This window comes from Pecten maximus, chromosome 1 (genome assembly GCF_902652985.1).
Source record: "Pecten maximus chromosome 1, xPecMax1.1, whole genome shotgun sequence".
NCBI lineage: Eukaryota > Metazoa > Mollusca > Bivalvia > Pectinida > Pectinidae > Pecten > Pecten maximus.
This window is the reverse complement of record NC_047015.1, coordinates 25242602-25263637: the sequence shown is the minus strand read 5'-3', so window position 1 is coordinate 25263637 and position 21036 is coordinate 25242602. Positions and strand designations below refer to the sequence as shown.

The following is a 21036-nucleotide window of genomic DNA, read 5'->3' as shown; positions in this document are numbered from 1 at the left end:
TGTGGTCACATGAGGAATGTGCGGACACAAGGGGCATGCTATTTTACACATGCCATAACTGTGATTCTGATATAGATTAGAATGAATTTATGAATTGTATTTTGAATTAAATTATTATTATAGAGTTATACATACATGTGTTGAGGTCATTCAATCTACAACTAGGTTCCACAAAATGAAATATTGAGCAATAGTAGTTTCCAAAACAGCCCGAAAAATCAGGATGTATAATGAATAATTAATTAGAACGAGACTTCAAAACTTAATATGATAAAGGGGCGGATGCCTGGACTTGAAGGGCGGGAGTCGAGAATAAAAGGGTCGGGACAGGATTGTCGGGAGTCATGGGGAGGGGCCGGAATCCGGAGAGAGGAATGAGGGAACCGGGGGAGGAGATAATTTGGTATTGGGCTAATACTGAGGATGCAAAAGGACCGGGAGGTTATATTCCCAACCAAACCACACCCTCATATGCCGATTTTAATAATGGTTGGTGTATTGTCGATCAACTTGGTATAAAGCGATATATCGAGTTTCCAATTCATAAACCACAATCAAACCGCAGGGACAGGGCACAAAAGACGCATACTGCCGTCTGGCAGAATCTAGCTATCCCGCGACAGCATAGGCATTGAGCTTGGGATGACCCATTACCCTCCCTTAGACTCTGACATGTCAATTAAAACAACTATTTGGCAATACAAGTATACTAACGTTTAGTATACAGCCTTCTTCTCGAGCAGGGGCCGTACTTGCCCCGGTGGATGCCGAACTAGCCCCAGTGCGGGGCAAGTTCGGTCATCTTGGCCAACTCACTTTGGGCAGATATTAACCATTTGTCGGCAGAGAAAATAATTAAGGAATCATGGGACTTAATAGGCCCAAATATTATTGACATAAATATACATTTTCAGATGTCTATCTTAATTTGTAAGTTGTTATTTGCGATTTTTCTAAAACGGGGCCGAACTAGCCCCGGTCTCCCCTAAGTTAAATGGTTAAACAAACAAGAAAAGTTAAACATATAATTATGTCCCTTTTAACCCTCCATAGAAGCTTACGGAGAGTAGTCGAATAATTACCAACATGTTTCCCAAGGATCTTGACGAATGAAAAGGATAATATTCACACGGCTCACAAATGTCGCTGAGAATTCAATTAAGATACTGATGTCCAAGAAGTTGTCGGGTGAGTTTCGTTCACAGAGTAAATTGATCCAGATGAACACATTTTGTTATTATTTATTTATTTATTTACAGGATGTATTGTAGACAAGTCTTTTTCAAATCTGTTTTACTTTACACTGACATTATTCAATCGGTTGCAAACCAATGCAAATTCTCTTTCGCTTCATATTTTTTGTTTCTGTATATAGATGTATACACTATTATAATAGTTATATAAAATACAGACGGAATATTAAAGAGTCTTTTTATATTAAAATCATCTTTATGTCAAAAAGAGTAGATATGCAACATAAAGATCATGTAAACCAAGCGTATTTCAACATCTCACGTAGCGCTGGTATTGTGACGATTCCATATCAGTCTGTTTAGAATTGTAATGAAATTGGAGTTTAAATCGGGAAGATAAATATGCACATATAGAAATCTGAGTATTATCTGAGAAGCATGTTATCCTGTTTTCCCTGTGGGTTTTGGCGGTCATATTCCAGATAAGGGTCCCGCGCATTAGGTGAGTAAATGTACGTACTGGAGCGATTTCACTTGTTTTTACTGTCTAGGCTATATAAATAAAACAGAATTAGGATCGGTACCAGCGGCTGGAATGTATGGATTGACCAACGTCAAACTCTAATACGTTAAGTAGAATCCTATTTTTGCATTAGAAATCTCCTTTTTAAGCTTTTAAATGAAATAATGGAATTTAACCAGAAAATCGATTGGTATATCGATGTAAAGCCGATTACCAAACTGATTCTTAATAGTGATGCAATGAGAGTACTTAGGTAATCGGTTTGTATCGGTATTGGTTCAATCCTTTAGATATATCTTGGTATTGATGAATCCAGAGGCAGATTCAATACATTGCTTATTGAGAGGAAAGTACACTGGTTAATAAGGTCAACATTTTTAATCAACTGTTGATTTCAACGCAGCCTTTAGGCTTAAGACTTTCAGCACTATGTAACGATGGTTATATGTTGTGAATTTAAACCTGATCTTGAACGCCATATCATACACATCTCAGTATCTGATTTGACAGGATAATTTTCAAAAGAAAGTGATATCTTGTGCGCATACGCAAAATGTATGGTTTTAAGTATAGCTGGTAAATCAATGCCTTAAATAACTACTATAGCACACAACAGATTGCGTCTTTACAATGATAGACGCACTGCATGATTTATTCAATTGCCATAACAAAATAAAAGTTAAAAAAACTTCACACAAGACACGCTAATGGTCAACAATGATTATTTGTGTAAATAGTAGCGGACAGCGATTACAAACTAGTTGCAATCAAAAATGGTTTATTTGAAAACACAAATGTATATTTAACTTTCTTTTAATATATGCTAGATTCTATGGTTTTTATATACAAGATGTCTTTTTCTTAATATCTTATATGTAAGATACATACGACGCCATTTTATCTTACAGTGAAGACAACAATGCAAAAACATTTCAGTTCATGCGGTATAATTGTACTGTAATGGTGTGAGGTATGGGGAACTCGCTTTACGCTACATATCGTCAGACAAAATCACAAACGTCTTTTTAGTTCCAAGTCTTTTATATGAATCATCAAAATGTTTCTCATAAACGAAAAGAATTACAACAAAGGGGAATAACTCATATACATATGGAGGTAGATTATCTCCCCTAGACTGTACACTTATGTGATCTCGTAACACCCATACAACCTACATACACAACAGTACTTGTCCTAAGTGTTTTGTTACAGTAATTCGAAATTCTGTAACCTACCTACGCACGAATATGTAAATCAGGTCACCGACTTGAAAACAAACCCATCTGATTCTTAGTAAATGAAGTTTGGAGATACGTTGACGACTGTCGGCCTTCGGTCCTTACCAGAAGCGGATATTTGCATTGCTAAGTTTGTTTACGTTTGTTGTAGCACTGGTAGATGTCAACTACCCATTTCTGCTGTATACACCCGGTCACATGTTTGACAACTTATCTACTTCAATATTCTTATCTAATCAAATGTTTTTTTAGCTCGTGTTTAACGACAAATCACTGTCAATCAACTGATTCAAATAAGGTCGACCTGGTATAAGTTAGTGCGTAATTAGTTGATATCATTGCAAATCGATCATTTTATGAATTACACAAGTTTTGTTGTTTTTCCTACAACCAATGTTACTATATTGAGCTTACTCATGAAACAACAACAGAATTAAGAAACCCAAAACTCAATTACTAATGAACGTCTCAGTATCGCTATATATATATCTATATCTATATATTTTATAAAGCTGACTTAACCACTCATAATGGACAATGATCATTCATTGTATATTCTTTTTGCCGACTATGACGCACTCGCATAACGAGAGAAGAAACATAACATACCAATGCAAGTTTTGATCGCACTACAACTACGATTGTAGATTGGATTGATACCGACGAAAGTCTGTCGTCTACCACAAATACTCTTAATTAAGACAATTATGATGACAGTCAGTAACCGTTATCAATTAGATTGAAGGGATTGGTAATTTAAACTCGTTTTGTACCAGCTGTTTTATGTTAGATGTCATACTTTTAAGATACATTGGATGCAATTCAATTTCTTACAGTGAAGATAACAATGCATGCAAAAGCGTTAAGTTCATGTCACGTAATTGTACAAGTATTGAATGTCTTCCTACGTTTAAGAATTCACGGACAGGTAATATATTCAAAATACTGTAATTCTATCTTTGTCCGCCATATTTAAAAGTTAAATATGCGGACGTTATAATCAGTAAATCAGGTCACCACATGCTGTCTCCAAATTTCGTTTAGTTGAAAATTCACCAGCGAATATTTTCATTGTTAATTAAGTCTGTCTACTGTCAATTTCAGCTGTATACACCTGGTAACTGGATCGACACTTTTCATGCTTCAACGTTCTTATTTGATTATGTATTAAAACCTCACATTTAACTACTAATAACAACTAATAATAATACAAGCCAAATTAATTAACCGATAGAGAATGCGAGATCACCTAAACCATCCTCATATGTCCCCCAGATGTTGCATTGACATTACACCCCAGAAAAGAAACATAGCACCAACATCTAGAAATTAGTATTGCCTTCGTAAAGCACATTCAGCTGCATTTCTGTGTCGTCATTTCATTGTTGTATATCAGGCATTGGTTTATCCGGGAAAGCATATTCTAAAAGGATTCTAAATTCTCTTGGAGACAAAAACGTTTATGATACCATGTTGTAGCGTCACCTGACGCTCTGAGTGTTCTTTCATTAGAAAAAAATGACGAACAAATGTTTTCAATATGACAAGGTGATCATTGGTTCCTGTAGATATGTTATTTGTTACTAGATTTACTCCAGTGTTTATACGGAGCTCGGTAAACCTGTGAGTGGTGACTTAAATGGCCAATGTGATCTTTTCCAGGTTTTGGAATTATAATCACTGTTACATCTTTTCGTTATATTGCGATGTCACTAGTTTCATACACGTCATTAAACTTTTCAGAATTCATTCGCTTTTTGATAAAACAGTTGGTGTATTGGATTTATTCTACTAGTTCATGTATACGCATTTTATTGCATTTTATATTCTCTTTTGCAATAAATAAGCTAAAATCAAACAAAATTCTTTTTTGAGTTCACTCATGAATACAATATTTTTGTAACTCTAGAGAATATAGTTATTTACGCATTGAACTGTTACCAAATGGTAGTATACAGTCGATATAAATACAATTTGGGTGACAGATAAATTGAATGTCGCCCGTTATACTACCATTTGGTAACAGTTCAATGCTTATATTTACATTCATAAAGATTTTTTATTTACTGTAGGTTATGACGCGTTTAAATTTGCCGCTTACCCTATCACTGACGTCATCAAGTTCAAATACCGGAACAGCCGAAATTTCAAAGGAATAATATAGTCCCTCGTGACGTTATTAATAGCAAACACATAAGATGGTTTTTGCACAATTTTGCTTAATATTTTATTTCATATAAGTTTGAAGGTATCGTCAAATTGTTCACAATTGCAAAATTTCTGATTGTTTAAAATCGAAACTGTTTTTCTGCGGAATGATATACTGTTAACATTTAGAAGTGATGCGGCGTTGAACGGGCATTGCACAGGACAGACTCGATTCCTCGGAAACACATATGTTTCTATCGACTTGATTTACGTTATTTTAAGAATAATATCAGCTCTTGAATTCTAAATGAAAGTCGTCTTCACAGTAGGTGAAAACGATTCCAGGGATATTTCGTTCGAAACAGATTCAAGTCTATCCAGTCACATCTTAGCAGACGATTTCCAACTTCACAGGGTCTCGATTTTGTAAGGTAGGTATTTGACATCAGTGAATAACCTCAAAACTAAAATCTAATATGCATACTCTCAGTACACAACCGGAAACCATGTCGATACTCCTGATTTTTAATGTTTAAAAGATAACCAGCAATCCAATAGACGTCCGGCAAAATCGGAATTCGAGTCTATTCCCTTTTCTTCTCTCTCTAAGTTCCAACGAATCATTTCTTTCCCTAAGGAAATAATTTCGTTTTGCCGATTCCAGTCCGCATTCGGCGTTCCGCCATTTGGTATAGACTGATAACCCGCCTGTTGCATTATGGGACTATTTCGCATAGAAACTTGGTCTGTCGGACCCAGTTATTTTTGGGAATTCGCCGTATATTTTTGTAAATACACATTTTCCTCCAGTTTTTGCTTCGCGATAATTTGTTAGGTATATATTAAGTCTGAAAACTGAAAAGAGCTCGAAATGTAGACATTTATTTGGGAGTATGTGGCTTTAAGAAATAGCTGTTTATTAAAATCAACAAATGAATTATTGATATTAATGAATACCTCTTATCATGGTGGCCGATTTCGGTCATGTCACACTGTCGCCTCCGAAGAGTGACAGGGTGCCTTACGAAGGACGACAATGTGCCATGCGACAAAAATATGCGACATTACGAAATAAAAATTCTGTCGCTCTGTCGCATTTGCAAGGTACTTTTGACGCGTTTGCGGGGTATTTGGTCGCATTGCACATAATCGCTTTTCATATATATGCGAAGAGCGACATAACGCCAAGCGAAGAGCGATAACTCGCAAAACGAAGAACGACATTGCACCTTGCGACAAAAGTGCCAAAAAATGCGTAAGGGCGACAGAATTTTTTTTCACATTGTAAATTTTCGCAGGACGCACTGTCGTTCTTTGCGTGGCGCACTGTTCTTTTTTTGCCATGCAAAGCTCACTGTCGCTCTTCGCTTGGCGGGGGCGCCAATTCGACATTGAAATAGGCCGAAATCAGTCACCATACTTTTTCCAAAACGGGTTGTCAGTCATAACTACATGTAGATACAATATAACACGAACTGTGTTAGCCAGACATACTTTGTAAGCAATTGCTGTTAATTTCATTAATCTGATGAAATTCAGAGTGTGAGTCGCATTTTTCAGCGAAGCGGTATGCGTACAATACCGAATATCTCTTTTATATTACATGAACTTTTGTCATTATTTATCATTGTTATTAAAATTTGCAAAAAGAAATGATCTTGACATATATTCTAAGTCACAGGGGTCAAACTTGTTAAAATCTTCAAATGACTTTTTCTCACAAACCAAAAAAGCCTAGAATCAGGAGCTTTGGCAGGAGGCTATATGTTTCTGGGATTGAGCCAACAAAGTTTGCATAAAGAAATGACTTGGACCCTATTCAAAGAGGTTAAATTTGTTAAAACATATACCAGGTGATCGATGCAGGCCCATTGTGCACTTTTGTTTCTTCAATATTATAGATCAATTCTTCTTTTCAACCATTAAACAAAATATGAAATAACGAGTGAATACAATTATATAACATACACTTATTTCTCTATTCTCTCATTTCGTCTTCTTTGAAGAGGATAATTGATTCTTCTTTAACAATGGCGTTTTGCGTTATTAAGATTCGGAAGGAAGATCATTCTGACCATTAGTCTTGGGCTTGGGGCTGTTACCGGACTCGCCACAGCATGGGCTCCGGACGTTTACGTCTTCACCGCCTTGCGATTTGTAAACACTATGACAACACGAGGCATTTATACCAGTTCATTTGTCCTAGGTAAGGTTTATGTAAGTAGATGTTCGAGAAGAAAATTAATTATATTGATATCGCATAATGCGTTAAAGGGTCTTGACTGCTGTATGTACTTAGTGTAATGTTAGACCTTCGATAAGAAAATATATCTTACAGAGATGTAATTTGCATGATTATACATGAAAACTGATGCTCTTTATGTTAATGATAAAGTGGGAATCCATTTATTTTCAGTTGTGGAATTAGTTGGTCAATCTAAAAGACATTCTGTGGGAGTTTTCTTCAACTACTTCTACTCTAGCGGATTAGTACTACTGGCAGGGAATTGGGTATCTGATACGTCAGTGGAACTTCATTCAGATCGCGTGTTCCACACCTATGTTGGTCGTCTTGCTTTTCGGCTGGTATGAAAAAAGGACTTCAAAGGCATGTACCATTTAGAATGAAGATGAAAATATGCCGAAAGTTTATTTAGTGTTATACTATTAACTAAAAATAGCCGAGAAATTTCATGAAATCAATGGTCATGAATAACCGAGAATGACCGAGAAGGTCAGTGAAGTCAATGGTCATAAATAACCGAGAATGTCATAGAAATCAATGGTAATAAATAACCGAGAATGTCAGTGAAATCAATTGTTATAAATAACCGAGAATGTCATAGAAATCAATGGTAATAAATAACCGAGAATGTCAGTGAAATCAAATGGCAATTTAAATAACTGAGGATGTCAGTGAAATCAATGGCGTTTTAACATGGTGGACTAGTAAAGCGACTATTAGGCCTCAAATTAGGCCTTTCGGTCCCTTGACTGCATCTGTTGAATAAGAAGTACATATATATTAGTCAAAAAGACACTCCTCGGTAAGTAGGCTAGTGTTAAGAGAAATACAATCGGAGAAATACATATTCCTATTACCTATGTTACCTATTCCATGATAATTTCTGTCATTGGTTTGGAAACCTCCAAGGAAGTAAACATCCATGGAAATAAGTATTGAAGAACGAATTCTCTCCAAAAATAGTTCATTAATTGTTGTCAGGATACAATTTTGACTCTACATGCCGTATTTCCGGTGATCATCGTCTGTCCTCTCGGTCGGAATGAAGGACTCTCTAGATTTTTTCAGATGAATGTCCTTGACCTACACTCAAGGTCACAGGGGTCAAATACTCTTCTAAATGCCAAAGAGGCTAAGAAACCTGATATTGGGGCCTGCATGATATTGGAGTGAATAAATCTAGCTTACACCGATACTTTAATCAAATGGTAATCAACTTAGTATCTGCATAAACGATCTAGATCAACTTAAAACTTGCATCAGGAGCAGGTGAGCGATACAAGTCTATTTGACGTCTTGTTAATATATAGGATAATACCAGAGTCCGAGATGGTTGATAAGTCGCGGTAGAATGGCAGAGGCCAAAGCAGTCGTTATGAAATTCCATGCTGCTAGCAATACAGAGAGTTACGTTCCATCAGAGGAAGAAAGGGAACCAAAACCATATACCAGTGCCAAGCCATTCTATTGTAACCTAACTCTCATGCGGTACTCTTTGATCAATTCCATTAATTTGTAAGTATGAAATTAAATGTTTCTGAAATTCTAATGTAGGCATATTGCGATGGCTGCCACCAGCGAGTTTCGCAATTATTGGTTACATTTTCACTTTTACTACGAAATAGTGATAAATAGTGATCACAGAAGTCTAATTTGTGGAATACTTGAATTTCGAATGGGTTTTATCCTAGGGTCTTTCATAGAAAAATTGTTTGCCTTGACGACGGATGCAACAAATAGTCAACTCATGTTTGGAGTGGAGGGAAATCTAAGCATAACATTTTAAAGAAATTAATCATATAACCGTGTCTTAGTGTCCTACATTGAACTTAATCTGTTAATGGATTTCGCCTACATGACTCTGCCCATTCTTAAGTTTCGTTACATCGACTATAGTTAGTGGATATTGAACACAGACTTACGCCCGGAAGGAGTCGATAAGGTCATTTTCATCATTGAAAATGTTCTTCAATAAGGAAAAATCTACGTTCACGCAAATTGAATTTGGTTGCAGTTTCGCTTTCCCACTCTATGCTATTTTGAAATACTTTCATATATAACCATTTTTTTATGATGTCAAAATTATATTTAATTTGAAATCATTTTTGACAAATTGACGAATGAAATATAATAAATTATTTTAAAATTTAGTTAAAAATATATATAAGATTTTATATCCAAAAATATTCCTAGGTCTGTAATCTCATATAACACATATTTGCCCTTTGGCACCAACTCTGTTTACCTGTTGACGTAGTTGATCTGATGTTAACGGTACGTATTCTACATGGTTATATAATAATATTGTCTCAGGCTATATGACAGACGTCGTCTGTGTTATCATGTATCAATCAATCATACTGTATACTTGACTATATAAGGCTAGATATTTCTGTACTGTTTTGTCGGATTCCAAGGATTGTACTGAGCAGTCCTACACACGAGAATAAACCAAGATATCACTACTTGGACTCCTTCTTCCTCTTTTACACCGTACACAACAGTTCTACAAGTGACTACAAAACGTTGTAGTTCACATTTTTTGTCAGCATATTTCATGATTTCCTGGACAGAATTAGCTCATACTATCATTATGCATCGTAACATTACACCATACAGGTCTAGAGTATTACATCATCAGGTATTCAGCTGATTAGATTTCGATGGTCATTGCTCTTTTACTGGCAACATAGACATATATTGACACTTCCACACTTCCTAATTACTTTGTTTTGATTTAAAGCCACATAATCAGGAGGAAACATATATCAGTGTATACATTTTGAGCTTTTTACAGTTTTCGGACTTGATACATACCTTATAGATTATCGTGAATCAGAAACAGAAAGAAAATGTTTATTATGAAAGTATACGGGGAATTCCCAAAAATAATAACTGTGGCTGCCGGACTAATTAAGTTTCTCTGAAAATTAGTCCCACAATGCGACGGCGGTACACACACAAAAGTGTGTGGAATCGGCAAAACCCGAGTATTTCCTTAGAAAAGGAAATGATTCGTCGGAACTTAACGAGAGAAGAAAAAGGAATAGACTCGAATTCCGATTTTTCCGGACGTCTATTGGATTGCTGGTTAGCTTTTGAACATTGTTCACCGATTTAAGATTTTATCGATGTTTTGTTGTATGCATATTGCTACATTTTAAAATTGAGTATTTAAATGTAAACTATGTTTGTTTATTTTGTTCAGTTACCTGGGTATTACGAAAATATTCTGTTAGTATTTTAATTGAAAGCATTATTAGGCAAAGTTCACTTATGCTCGATATGTAAACAATGGCCGTGTGTGTTGATGTCTCGGGACTCCCTCGGTCAAGCATCCAGGCCAGTGGTCATTTTAATGTTGGGAGAGCGTGAATGAGCATCTTGGATTGCCATTAATACACGTGTGCAACTAGAATTTTAGGTTGTTCTGGAGTATGTGGCTTTAAAGACACTATTGCAGAATATATCTCCGAATATACATGTACAACATTAAAACATTCCTACAATGTACACATATGCTTGTGTAAATTTTAGTGCTGGTAGCTTTATTAATTTCTTTAGTGAGACATCAGGGAATCTTTACCATGTATCTTTTATGTTTTGACAGTTTTGTGGTGTATAATTGCAATTATGTGATTACACTCAATACAGAGAATCTCAGCGGGGATTGTTTCCTCAATTTTCTGATAAATGGACTTGTGGATATTCCGGCAATCACTATAGCCCTCTTATTCAGCAACAAGATAGGTCGGAAGAGGCTATATTTATTTGGAATGGCTGTTGCTGGACTGTCACTGCTGTGTAGTGCAACTACTCTTATGTTGATTGAGGGAGGTAAAGTAAAAATAGTTGCCTTTTATTAACTATCACTACATATACATATGATGTTTCATGACTTTTTAAATCACAATATTAACTCATATTATACTGAGACGATGGCGTTTATTGTGGAAGCAGTTTTATATCTGCATATGTGTCATATCAGATATATTTGTCCAATAAGGACAGAACACACACTTGTTAAGTACATATATATATATATATACATTGTATATATATATATGTGTGTGTTAGTTAACGAGAAAACTGTCAATGTACACTAGAGCATTTGTCTACCACCTATAAACCACAGGAGCATGCATTTAAATGATATAACAGGGGTCAGTGTACTGTAAAAAGGATGGCAACTCCGATTATATATCCGCAAAATGATGTCCTGAAGGAGGAATAAATGTGGTTTTTAGTCGATTTAAGTGAGGTTGGGTGCCGTTTCGCTCGTGGCGGAGTTGCCACCTTGTACGTTTCACAGTACACAGACCTCTGCCATATCATTTTTCTTTAAATACAAATTTTACATGCAAGATCCTGTGCTCTAACCGATATTAACTACATATGTGTCATATCAGATATATTTGTCCAATAAGGACAGAACACACACACGTTAAGAATAAATGTGGTTTTTAGTCGATTGAAGTGAGGTTGGGTGCCGTTTCGCTCGTGGCGGAGTTGCTACCTTGTACGTTTCACAGTACACAGACTTCTGCCATATCATTTTTTTGAAATGAAATTTTTACATGCAAGCTCCTGTGCCCTAACCGATATTAACTACATACAACCAGAGAACTACAATATATTATACTGTAGCTACAAAAAAATGAATTTTACAATTTGTTGTTTGTTTTTGTGTGATTTGTTTCGCTGTTAAATTCAAGGAAAAAGTAAATTACTACTAATGATAATTATCGTTTTAGTCCACTACCGGTAAAATCGAAGAGGGGCTATAATTTTTTCGTCTGTCTAGTACGTACTTATGTATGTAAGGTCAAGGTCACCGTTACTATTTTAAGAAAATTTCGCCAGCCCTTACAAGTGGACTTTGATCTAACTTTGCACAACTACAATGGACAAAAATATATCGGACATGGTCCAGTCACTATTACTGTTTTAGAAAATCCTTTGTCAACGTTCTAGCTGTACCTTCCTTGAGGGATTTAGATCAAACGTGACACAATTATAATTGACCAAATCATCTCGGGAGAAGGTCACGGTGACTTAAAAAATCATATTCAGTGCTATAGCGGCTTCCTTTTAGGGATTTAATCAAACTTCAGACTTATTTAGGATCATGATATCTCTGATATGAATGAATGTCAGGGCTGTTGGGTCAATATGGGTCACTGTTACTTTTTTTAGAATATTTAATGTCAGCATTGTAGCAACTTCTTTCTTTAAAAGATTTTCTTCAAAACCCACACACTATTAAGGATCTCGGAGAAGTATGCGTGTCAGAATTGTTGGGTCAAGGTCACCGTTACGATCAAACTTCTGACACTTGTAAAATACCGTGATATCTAGATTATTTCTGCATCTCAATCACCGTATATGAAATGTATTTTACGCATAAGAGCACACTTTCATATTTTCTTTATCGGCTGACTGTTTACAGATGCAATCGCCTTGATCATCATGACAATGGTCGGGAAAACAGGAACAAGGATTTCGATGTGTATTATCTATGTGTGGTCGGATGAGCTCTTCCCCACTACAATGAGGGGTAGTATTATGGGAATCGGCGTGACCTGTGGTAATGCCGGGTTAGTCGTGTCACCTTACATAGCTAGACTGGTAAGTATCACGTGCTCTGCAGCAAGTTAATTTTACTGAGTTTTTGATAAAATAGAGACAGGGCATTGAGGTGATTTCTCAAAGTGTATTATGTTTGCTGTTTATTAATATCAGATCATATATTTTTTTTTTTTTTTTTTTTTAATTTTCCATAACATTATAATTATTGAATTTCTGAATATGGCATGACAGGATTCATGCTTCATGAAAGTATATCTCCTTACATGGAGACGTCTTCTGTATGTGTAGCTTTTTGGACAAACAGAAAATATTTAATAGCGTTTGGATAACAGGTCTTTTCTACAAACTTTACCAGCTTAGAATCAAGCAATGGTACCACACTGTATATGGTTGGAAAATTTCGGAACCCTTCTACGTCACGCAGGGCGTCGGTCAAGGCCGGACCATATCTGCCTGGATGTTTCTCGTCATGATCGACGGTTTGCAAAAGTATTGGTACAAAGCATACATGTTCCTTAATTGTCTACTACTAGCGGGTGATCCTTGTGTCATATCTGGATGTAATACATCGTTGCAATGGCTCCTAGATATTGTATACAATTACTCGTGTAAATGGAGGCTTGATTACAACTCTACCAAGACTGCCACTGTGCTTTTCCGTCCTGATAGAAGAAGGACCGATATTCGCAAATGCAAAGTATCGCTCGGCCAGGAAAAACTTCCTACTGAAAATTCAAAAATATACGCGGGTATCATCTTTCATGAAAACCTCAAAAGCGATCTTACTATACGAGAATCCATTAATAAAAATAGACAGAAACTGAAAAGCTTCATTTCAATTGGAGTCCACAAAAATGGAAGGAGCCCCTTCATAAGTTTGTCAATATGGAACAGGATAGTTTCACCATCTCTCTTGTTCGGCTGTTGATTGAGGAGCAATTCTTACTATTCTTTGAATAACATCGAAATATTCCAACGTAAAGCCGCACGTAGAATACAAGGTTTCAACAGTCGTTCTCCGAAAGCAGTAACCATATCATTAGGCTGGCATGAGATTTACACAGAAATTCAATAGTCCAAGCTTTTCCTTTGGAATAAGTTATGTAAGGAGAGGAAGTATTTCTATTGAAACAAATATTTGATACTAGATTGATAACTTTTTTGACCAACAACAAGCGTTAAGGGATATTTATCGGACGTATATAAGATAATGGAAAAGTACAATATCGAGGCATTCTTCAGATTATGCAACCATTATGATGACATTCCATTTTAAGGTCCATGGAAAACATTGATCACAAGAGTGTAAAAGACGTATGAAGAGAAAAAATGTAGAGAATCTTTGGCAGGAAAGGATGGTTTACGTATTTTTACCAGTGTTCATGTTAAACTAGATATGTATCCCTTCTGGAAAATACCTAAACTTAATGTAAGAGAAACATTGCAGTTGGGCGAGCTAATACAGATGCCATTTGTTTCGGAAGCCGATCCCGTTGTCTGTAAGCTTTGTGGTAAAACGGTAACTGACATAGTGGTCCATTTCCTTATTGAATGCAATATTCTCTTCGCAGAAAGGACGTAATCCTGGAGACCATTGTCGATTTCCTCCCAGTTACCTACTACGTGAAGTTCATGGAGATGAGTGAAATAGACCAAACAAAATTTATTCTTGGCAGACGGTCAGAAGAGATGAATTTATCGGAAAATGAGTGGATGGAAATGATAAAATGCATAGCAAAATTGATGTACACGAAAAGTGACGCAATGTTATAAGAGATAATTGAAACATGAAATAGACCAACAATTAAATGTTCAATTTACTTTATTGGTACCTTTAAATATATTGGTATCAGTAATATAATACCTATGTGATTTCCTGCAGTGCACCACATCAATTTGATTGTAATCTCATGAAAATGGGGAAATATCCATCCATCCATCCATCCATTCACCCACCCACTTTAGGACTTTAGTTGTGTCCGGGAACCACGGGAGGAGAGGGGACTTCCGCACATTATCTTGTACGAACTTTATCTCCTAAATAGCTTGACACCGAAACTTCATATTTTAGATATGAGTTCACCTAAGTAAGACGGTGTGCCATGTATATTTATAATCTGTGTATTTTTGGCATATATATAATATCACACCTGGTAGGGGCAGTAATTCGCCGAATTCTCTTGTTTTTACACAAATTGTATAGCACAAACAAGTGTATTTTGTTTGCTTTTTTTTGTTGTGTTTTTGTGTTTTGTATTTTTTGTATTTTTTTTTTCGATAAAGGTGTTCAGAATATGTGTGTAGTCTATTGTGATCTCTTTGTCTGCTGCAGTCCACGATTTTTCCTGAGGTGATCGGCCCAGCAGGACCACTCATATTTGGATCACTGGCCATTGTGTCAGCGGTACTAACCCTTACATTCCCTGAAACAAAACACAAAGCTCTACCGGAAACATTGGCTCATGTGCAACAGATGACAAGATATTAATACCAACCAGATGACGTAGTTCTTGAATAATCCCATGTTTAGTGCTGGTCTCCATCTGATATCAATATGATCACAGAGACACTACGCGTGTGATGTCATAGAATGTGTTTTATGTCTAAGCGCTGTAGAAGTTCCCGATCACATTCACATTCATACTCACATTCATACGTATTATATGGAAATATTCTTTTTATGAATTATGCAGTAAAGATACTTATTAACTTTTATCGGTTAACCAAATTTAGACATATTAACCCAATGATGAATAACCCACTGAAATTGGTGAAATACATGTTATTCACCGGGAAACCATCCAATATATCCTCTATTTATCAAGTTGATAACTTTTGTCCAATCCCTTAAGATATTTCTCGATTATCGGGCTAAGTACTGTCGGGCTTGATAAGAAACGTTTTGGGGGTATTTCGGACACCGACCTTTAAAGTCTTATGGTAAACATACACATTGAATAACATCCAAAGCGTCAAGGAGACCCAGGTAAATATATTCCATGATATGTTTGCGGAAAAGGCCATGACATTAACTTTTAAAAAGATGTTGTTGCCTTTTCAACGAAGCATGAGGAATGTGAATCACTACTGCATGAACAGTTGTCATTTGAGTAGTAATGGTAAATTGAAACCTTTATTTCTGTTAATCTAATGCAAATACATCTATAACTCTACAATATATGTATTGTTTTTGTTTTACTTGACGTTTTATAGGTGTATTTCTTCAAGGCTGTGTTAAATTCATGATATATAAATAAAAAAAATGGTATTATAGAAATTGTATATAATAATAACAAAATAATTATATGAATACCATTGCATGAGATATCCTCTCGATCGCAGGGAATGTCATCTTTCTCAGGTTAATAATTCCTTGTATTAACCTAAACAAAGTCAATTATTGTATAATATTCCACTTATTAAAATGTAATAAATCGACAGAAATGTCATAGATAATTATAGTCTACTGTAGTTTATACTCTATCGCGAGTTGCCTCCCTTGCGATGTAACATAGTCTTGGTTAGACGCTCGCTGTAATTGCTATTCTGACAAAATTGTATGTAATAAATGTTTATTTTTAGTACAATAATTATTATTAGTCTGACTGGATTTAGTATCAAATATATTTCAAAAAGGTACGTGCTAATGCAACGTTGTCTCCCCTAGGCAATCTTAACATCAATCGAAAAATGATACAAAATGATGATATCTTAAGCTGTGTGAAGTTAGCTCAACATATGTCGTATGTCGAGCGACTGAACATTCAAAATCTGAATGTCGTATGTCGTATGTTGAGCGGCTGAACATTCAAAATCTGAATGTCGTATGTTGTATGTTCAGCCGCTGAACATTCAAAAGTTACCTCGTTGGCTGGTAAAAACACAAGATATGAAGTTTTGAATGTCGTATGTTGAGCGGCTGAACATTCAAAATCTGAATGTCGTATGTCGTATGTTCAGCCGCTGAACATTCAAAAATTACCTCGTTGGCTGGTAAAAACACAAGATATGGAGTTTTGAATGTCGTATGTCGTATGTTGAGCGGCTGAACATTCAAAATCTGAATGTTGTATGTCGTATGTTGAACCGCTGAACATTCAAAATTTGAATGTCGTATGTCGTATGTCGAGCCGCTGAGCATTCAAAATCAAAATCTGAATGTCGTATGTCGTATATTGAGCGGCTGAACATTCAAAATCTGAATGTCGTATGTCGTATGTTCAGCCGCTGAACATTCAAAAGTTACCTCGTTGGCTGGTAAAAACACAAGATATGAAGTTTTGAATGTCGTATGTTGAGCGGCTGAACATTCTATATCTGAATGTCGTATGTTGTATGTTCAGCCGCTGAACATTCAAAAGTTACCTCGTTGGCTGGTAAAAACACAAGATATGAAGTTTTGAATGTCGTATGTTGAGCGGCTGAACATTCTATATCTGAATGTCGTATGTTGTATGTTCAGCCGCTGAACATTCAAAAGTTACCTCGTTGGCTGGTAAAAACACAAGATATGAAATTTTGAATGTCGTATGACGTATGTTGAGCGGCTGAACATTCAAAATCTGAATGTTGCATGTCGTATGTTGAGCCGCTGATCATGAACATTCAACATTTGAATGTCGTATGTCGTATGTCGAGCCGCTGAACATTCAAAATCTGAATGTCGTATGTCGTATGTTCAGCCGCTGAACATACGACATACGACATTCAGATTTTGAATGTTCAGCCGCTCAACATACGACATAGGACATTCAGATTTTGATGTTGAATGTTCAGCGGCTCGACATACGACATACGACATACGACATTCAAATGTTGAGCGGCTGAACATTCAAAAGTTTCCCTCGTTGGCTGGTAAAAACACAAGATATGAAGTTTTGAATGTCGTTTGTCGTATGTTGAGCGGCTGAACATTCAAAATCTGAATGTTGTATGTCGTATGTTGAGCCGCTGAACATTCAAAATTGAATGTCGTAATTCGTATGTCGAGCCGCTGAACATTCAAAATCAAAATCTGAATGTCGTATGTCGTATATTTAACGGCTGAACATTCAAAATCTGAATGTCGTATGTCGTATGTACAGCCGCTGAACATTCAAAAGTTACGTCGTTGGCTGGTAAAAACACAAGATATGAAGTTTTGAATGTCGTATGTCGTATGTTGAGCGGCTGAACATTCTAAATCTGAATGTTGTATGTGGTATGTTGAGCCGCTGAACATTCAAAATCAAAATCTGAATGTCGTATGTCGTATGTTGAGCGGCTGAACATTCAAAATCTGAATGTCGTATGTCGTATGTTCAGCCGCTGAACATTCAAAAGTAACCTCGTTGGCTGGTAAAAACACAAGATATGAAGTTTTGAATGTCGTATGTCGTATGTCGTATGTTGAGCTAACTGCACACAGCCGATATCTTATGCCTGTCACGGGTACCTGGCATTCGCTGTACTTTACAGCATTTACGAAAGTTATTATACAGATTAACAAACAAAAGGGGTTTCCCAGTGACGTCACAAAGTTTTGGTGCGCGGCATTTATTTAGTCTAGGCTTAGGTCATGGCTCAATAGGAGTCTTGACAGTGTTTGTTCACTGTAACGTTGCAATCACAAATAACTGACCCGGAAACAGACTATTTGAGGTCACTCGGTGCACATATTTGGAATAGAGATTTCTCACATACTTCATAGGGTTATTCGGCGGTTGCTAGGGAAGAGATAAATCGATCTTACACATGTAACAATGTGAAAAATTTGACAATGTATTGGTTTTTATTATGTTTGATCTATTTTACCTCAGGTACGCGCCACTCGCTGTTTTAGTCAACGTTTTCGCGGTGCGCGCGGACTTGTGCACGACTGTGCTGTTTACCTGTGTACGTTACCTGTCTTACATGTATGTTGTGAATTGTTATGTAAATGTAGTGTTGGAATGTTTCCTTATTTGGTCATGTCCAGTGTCGTCTCGTTTTGGGTTTTTGCGGTCAATTTGGTGTCTTTGTCTTGTATACAAATGTAGTTTGATCAGACATAGAGCCGCCGAGGTGAAAGGATGTGTGTTTGAGTTGGTCCGTTAAAGGTTAGTTCTTTTAAACTCTAGAAGTCATATTTTATATTTTGTTATTTGGTATTTAATGGACGCGGTCGATTTCGTTTTGGTGTTCATTATCTAATATATTATTAATTTAGGAAATTATCATTTGTTCTAGCAGAATACTGACCGGCACTGGCCGAGAGTTTTTTCATGAAACATCTGACACCCCAAACCCATTGTTCGGGTACGTATGTACATGTATTATGTAAAATTTATAGATATGTATCATCAATGGAATTATACTTACCATAGATATAATAGGGAATATTTTATTTGTGTAAATTATTCTATTTATATAAGCAAAGTACATGCACGCCAAATGGCGGGAAATGTTAAATAATCAAAGTTTCACCGTGTAACATGTCCATAATACCTATAATGGTGATAATATATATTTACTGTTTTACTATTTGTATTGTAGGGTTTATTTTATATGAGTAATAAAAGATTGGAAACTTCAACTCGGTTTGGATGATTTTGTTCAAATTTACAATGGCGCCCATGTAGATGTCTCAGGATTCCTACTGCTAGATTCCGTTTTCCGGATTTCGGCAAACCGATTCCGACAGGAGACAAGAACCCATCCTCGGAATATGTGTGTGCGGCTCTTCATGTGTGTAACTACAATATTTGTGTATATTGCTGTGATATCGTATGTGCTATAAGTGCAATTTTTTCCAATATGGGATTTACTGGAAGTTTTCGTTGGGAATGACAAAGGAACACAATCTACAGAGGTATCAACTATTATTTTCTTATCCTCTCTGAGTAACATTACCATTCGTGATCAGTGATCATGAACTTTTCGTACTAGCCATGTCACGCGTTCGATCATGCGTGTCATCGTCGCTGGAGAACCAACAGTATGATGACTGAACTGTAATTTTCTACTTGATTGAACTGAACTTAATATTCTGTGCTGCTGCTGAATTGACTTTATAAAATTAGAGTTATATTTGTAATTAAGTTTAAGAGTGTAGACTGTATCATTGTATAATTGTTTCTTTTCAGGTTATTCGCATTGCGTATTTTGATGTGTGTAGTATTATATTCGGGGTCGTCCAGACGCTTGTAATGCAAACATGTGTATGGTGATGTAACTTCCGGTGTAAACTGTAAACATCCGGCCACGTGCGACCTAGTTGGATAATTCTGCATTTTTTTTTCTCTCTGATTTTTCAGAGTATTATAATAATTGTTTTTTTCATTAGAGGTAGGAGATATAATTTGGTATCACCCTTAAGTTATTCAATCATTTATTTATTCATTTATTTACTTATTTTTTCCCCAAGCAGGAACCTTCATATGACTTGTGGAGATATGAAGTGGAGTGCTTATGTCGTGATTCTACAATCACTGAGAAGATGTTGGCTCAGATCATACATAGATCACTGCGAGGTAATGCTGGATTGGTGGCAATGAGACTTGGCAGCGGTGCAGCTATTTCAGAATTATTGACCCAGTTGGACAGCAATTATGGTGTGGTAGAGGATCAGGAGGCTTAAATGGGTAAGTTTTATAATGCGAGTCAAGGAGATTCTGAAGATGTTACCTCCTGGGGTTGCAGATTAGAAGATCTGTTTGTGAAAGCCACAAGGACTGAACCACTGTCAATGACAAATCGGAACCATATGCTACACAACAGGATATGGAAGGGATTAAGACCTGCACTTAAGGAAAGATCTGCAGCAAAGTTTGAGTTATGTCCATGTTATCATGATTTTAAGGTGGAGTTGCGCAAGATGGAATCAGAGATGGCTATTGAACAGAAGTCAACTACTAAGACAGCTACATCTAAGATGGCATGCAGTGATACCTGTAATGAAGATCCAAGGTATGAGAAGTTGGAAGGAATGATCAAGCAGCTGACAGCAGAAGTGAGGAACATGAAGTCTAGAGACGGCGAAGTGAAAAAGTCTGGTTTTGGCAACCAACACAACACCCAGCGACAGTATGATGGTGGGAGACAAGATTATGAGGATTATCAGGGACCTACATGTTATCGCTG

At 36.3% G+C, this 21036-nt stretch overlaps 1 protein-coding gene across 1 annotated transcript; it reads left to right on the top strand.

Annotated features, from left to right (window-relative positions):
- Window positions 1-8698: 8698 nt before the first annotated feature.
- On the top strand, window positions 8699-15424 carry LOC117336020 (organic cation transporter-like protein). The gene is made up of 4 exons (XM_033896386.1): window positions 8699-8862; window positions 10958-11184; window positions 12797-12975; window positions 15269-15424. Exons 1-4 carry the CDS (start codon window positions 8699-8701, stop codon window positions 15422-15424), a joined length of 726 nt encoding a protein of 241 aa, XP_033752277.1.
- The last annotated feature ends 5612 nt before the right edge of the window (window positions 15425-21036 follow it).

Excerpts from the sequence above, each read along its gene's own strand:
- LOC117336020 (XM_033896386.1), top strand. The coding sequence starts at position 8,699 with ATGGCAGAGGCCAAAGCAGTCGTTATGAAATTCCATGCTGCTAGCAAT. Across the intron at positions 8,863-10,957 it reads TTGATCAATTCCATTAATTT|TTTTGTGGTGTATAATTGCA; the intron begins GTAAGTATGAAA and ends ATGTTTTGACAG. Across the intron at positions 12,976-15,268 it reads CACCTTACATAGCTAGACTG|TCCACGATTTTTCCTGAGGT; the intron begins GTAAGTATCACG and ends TGTCTGCTGCAG.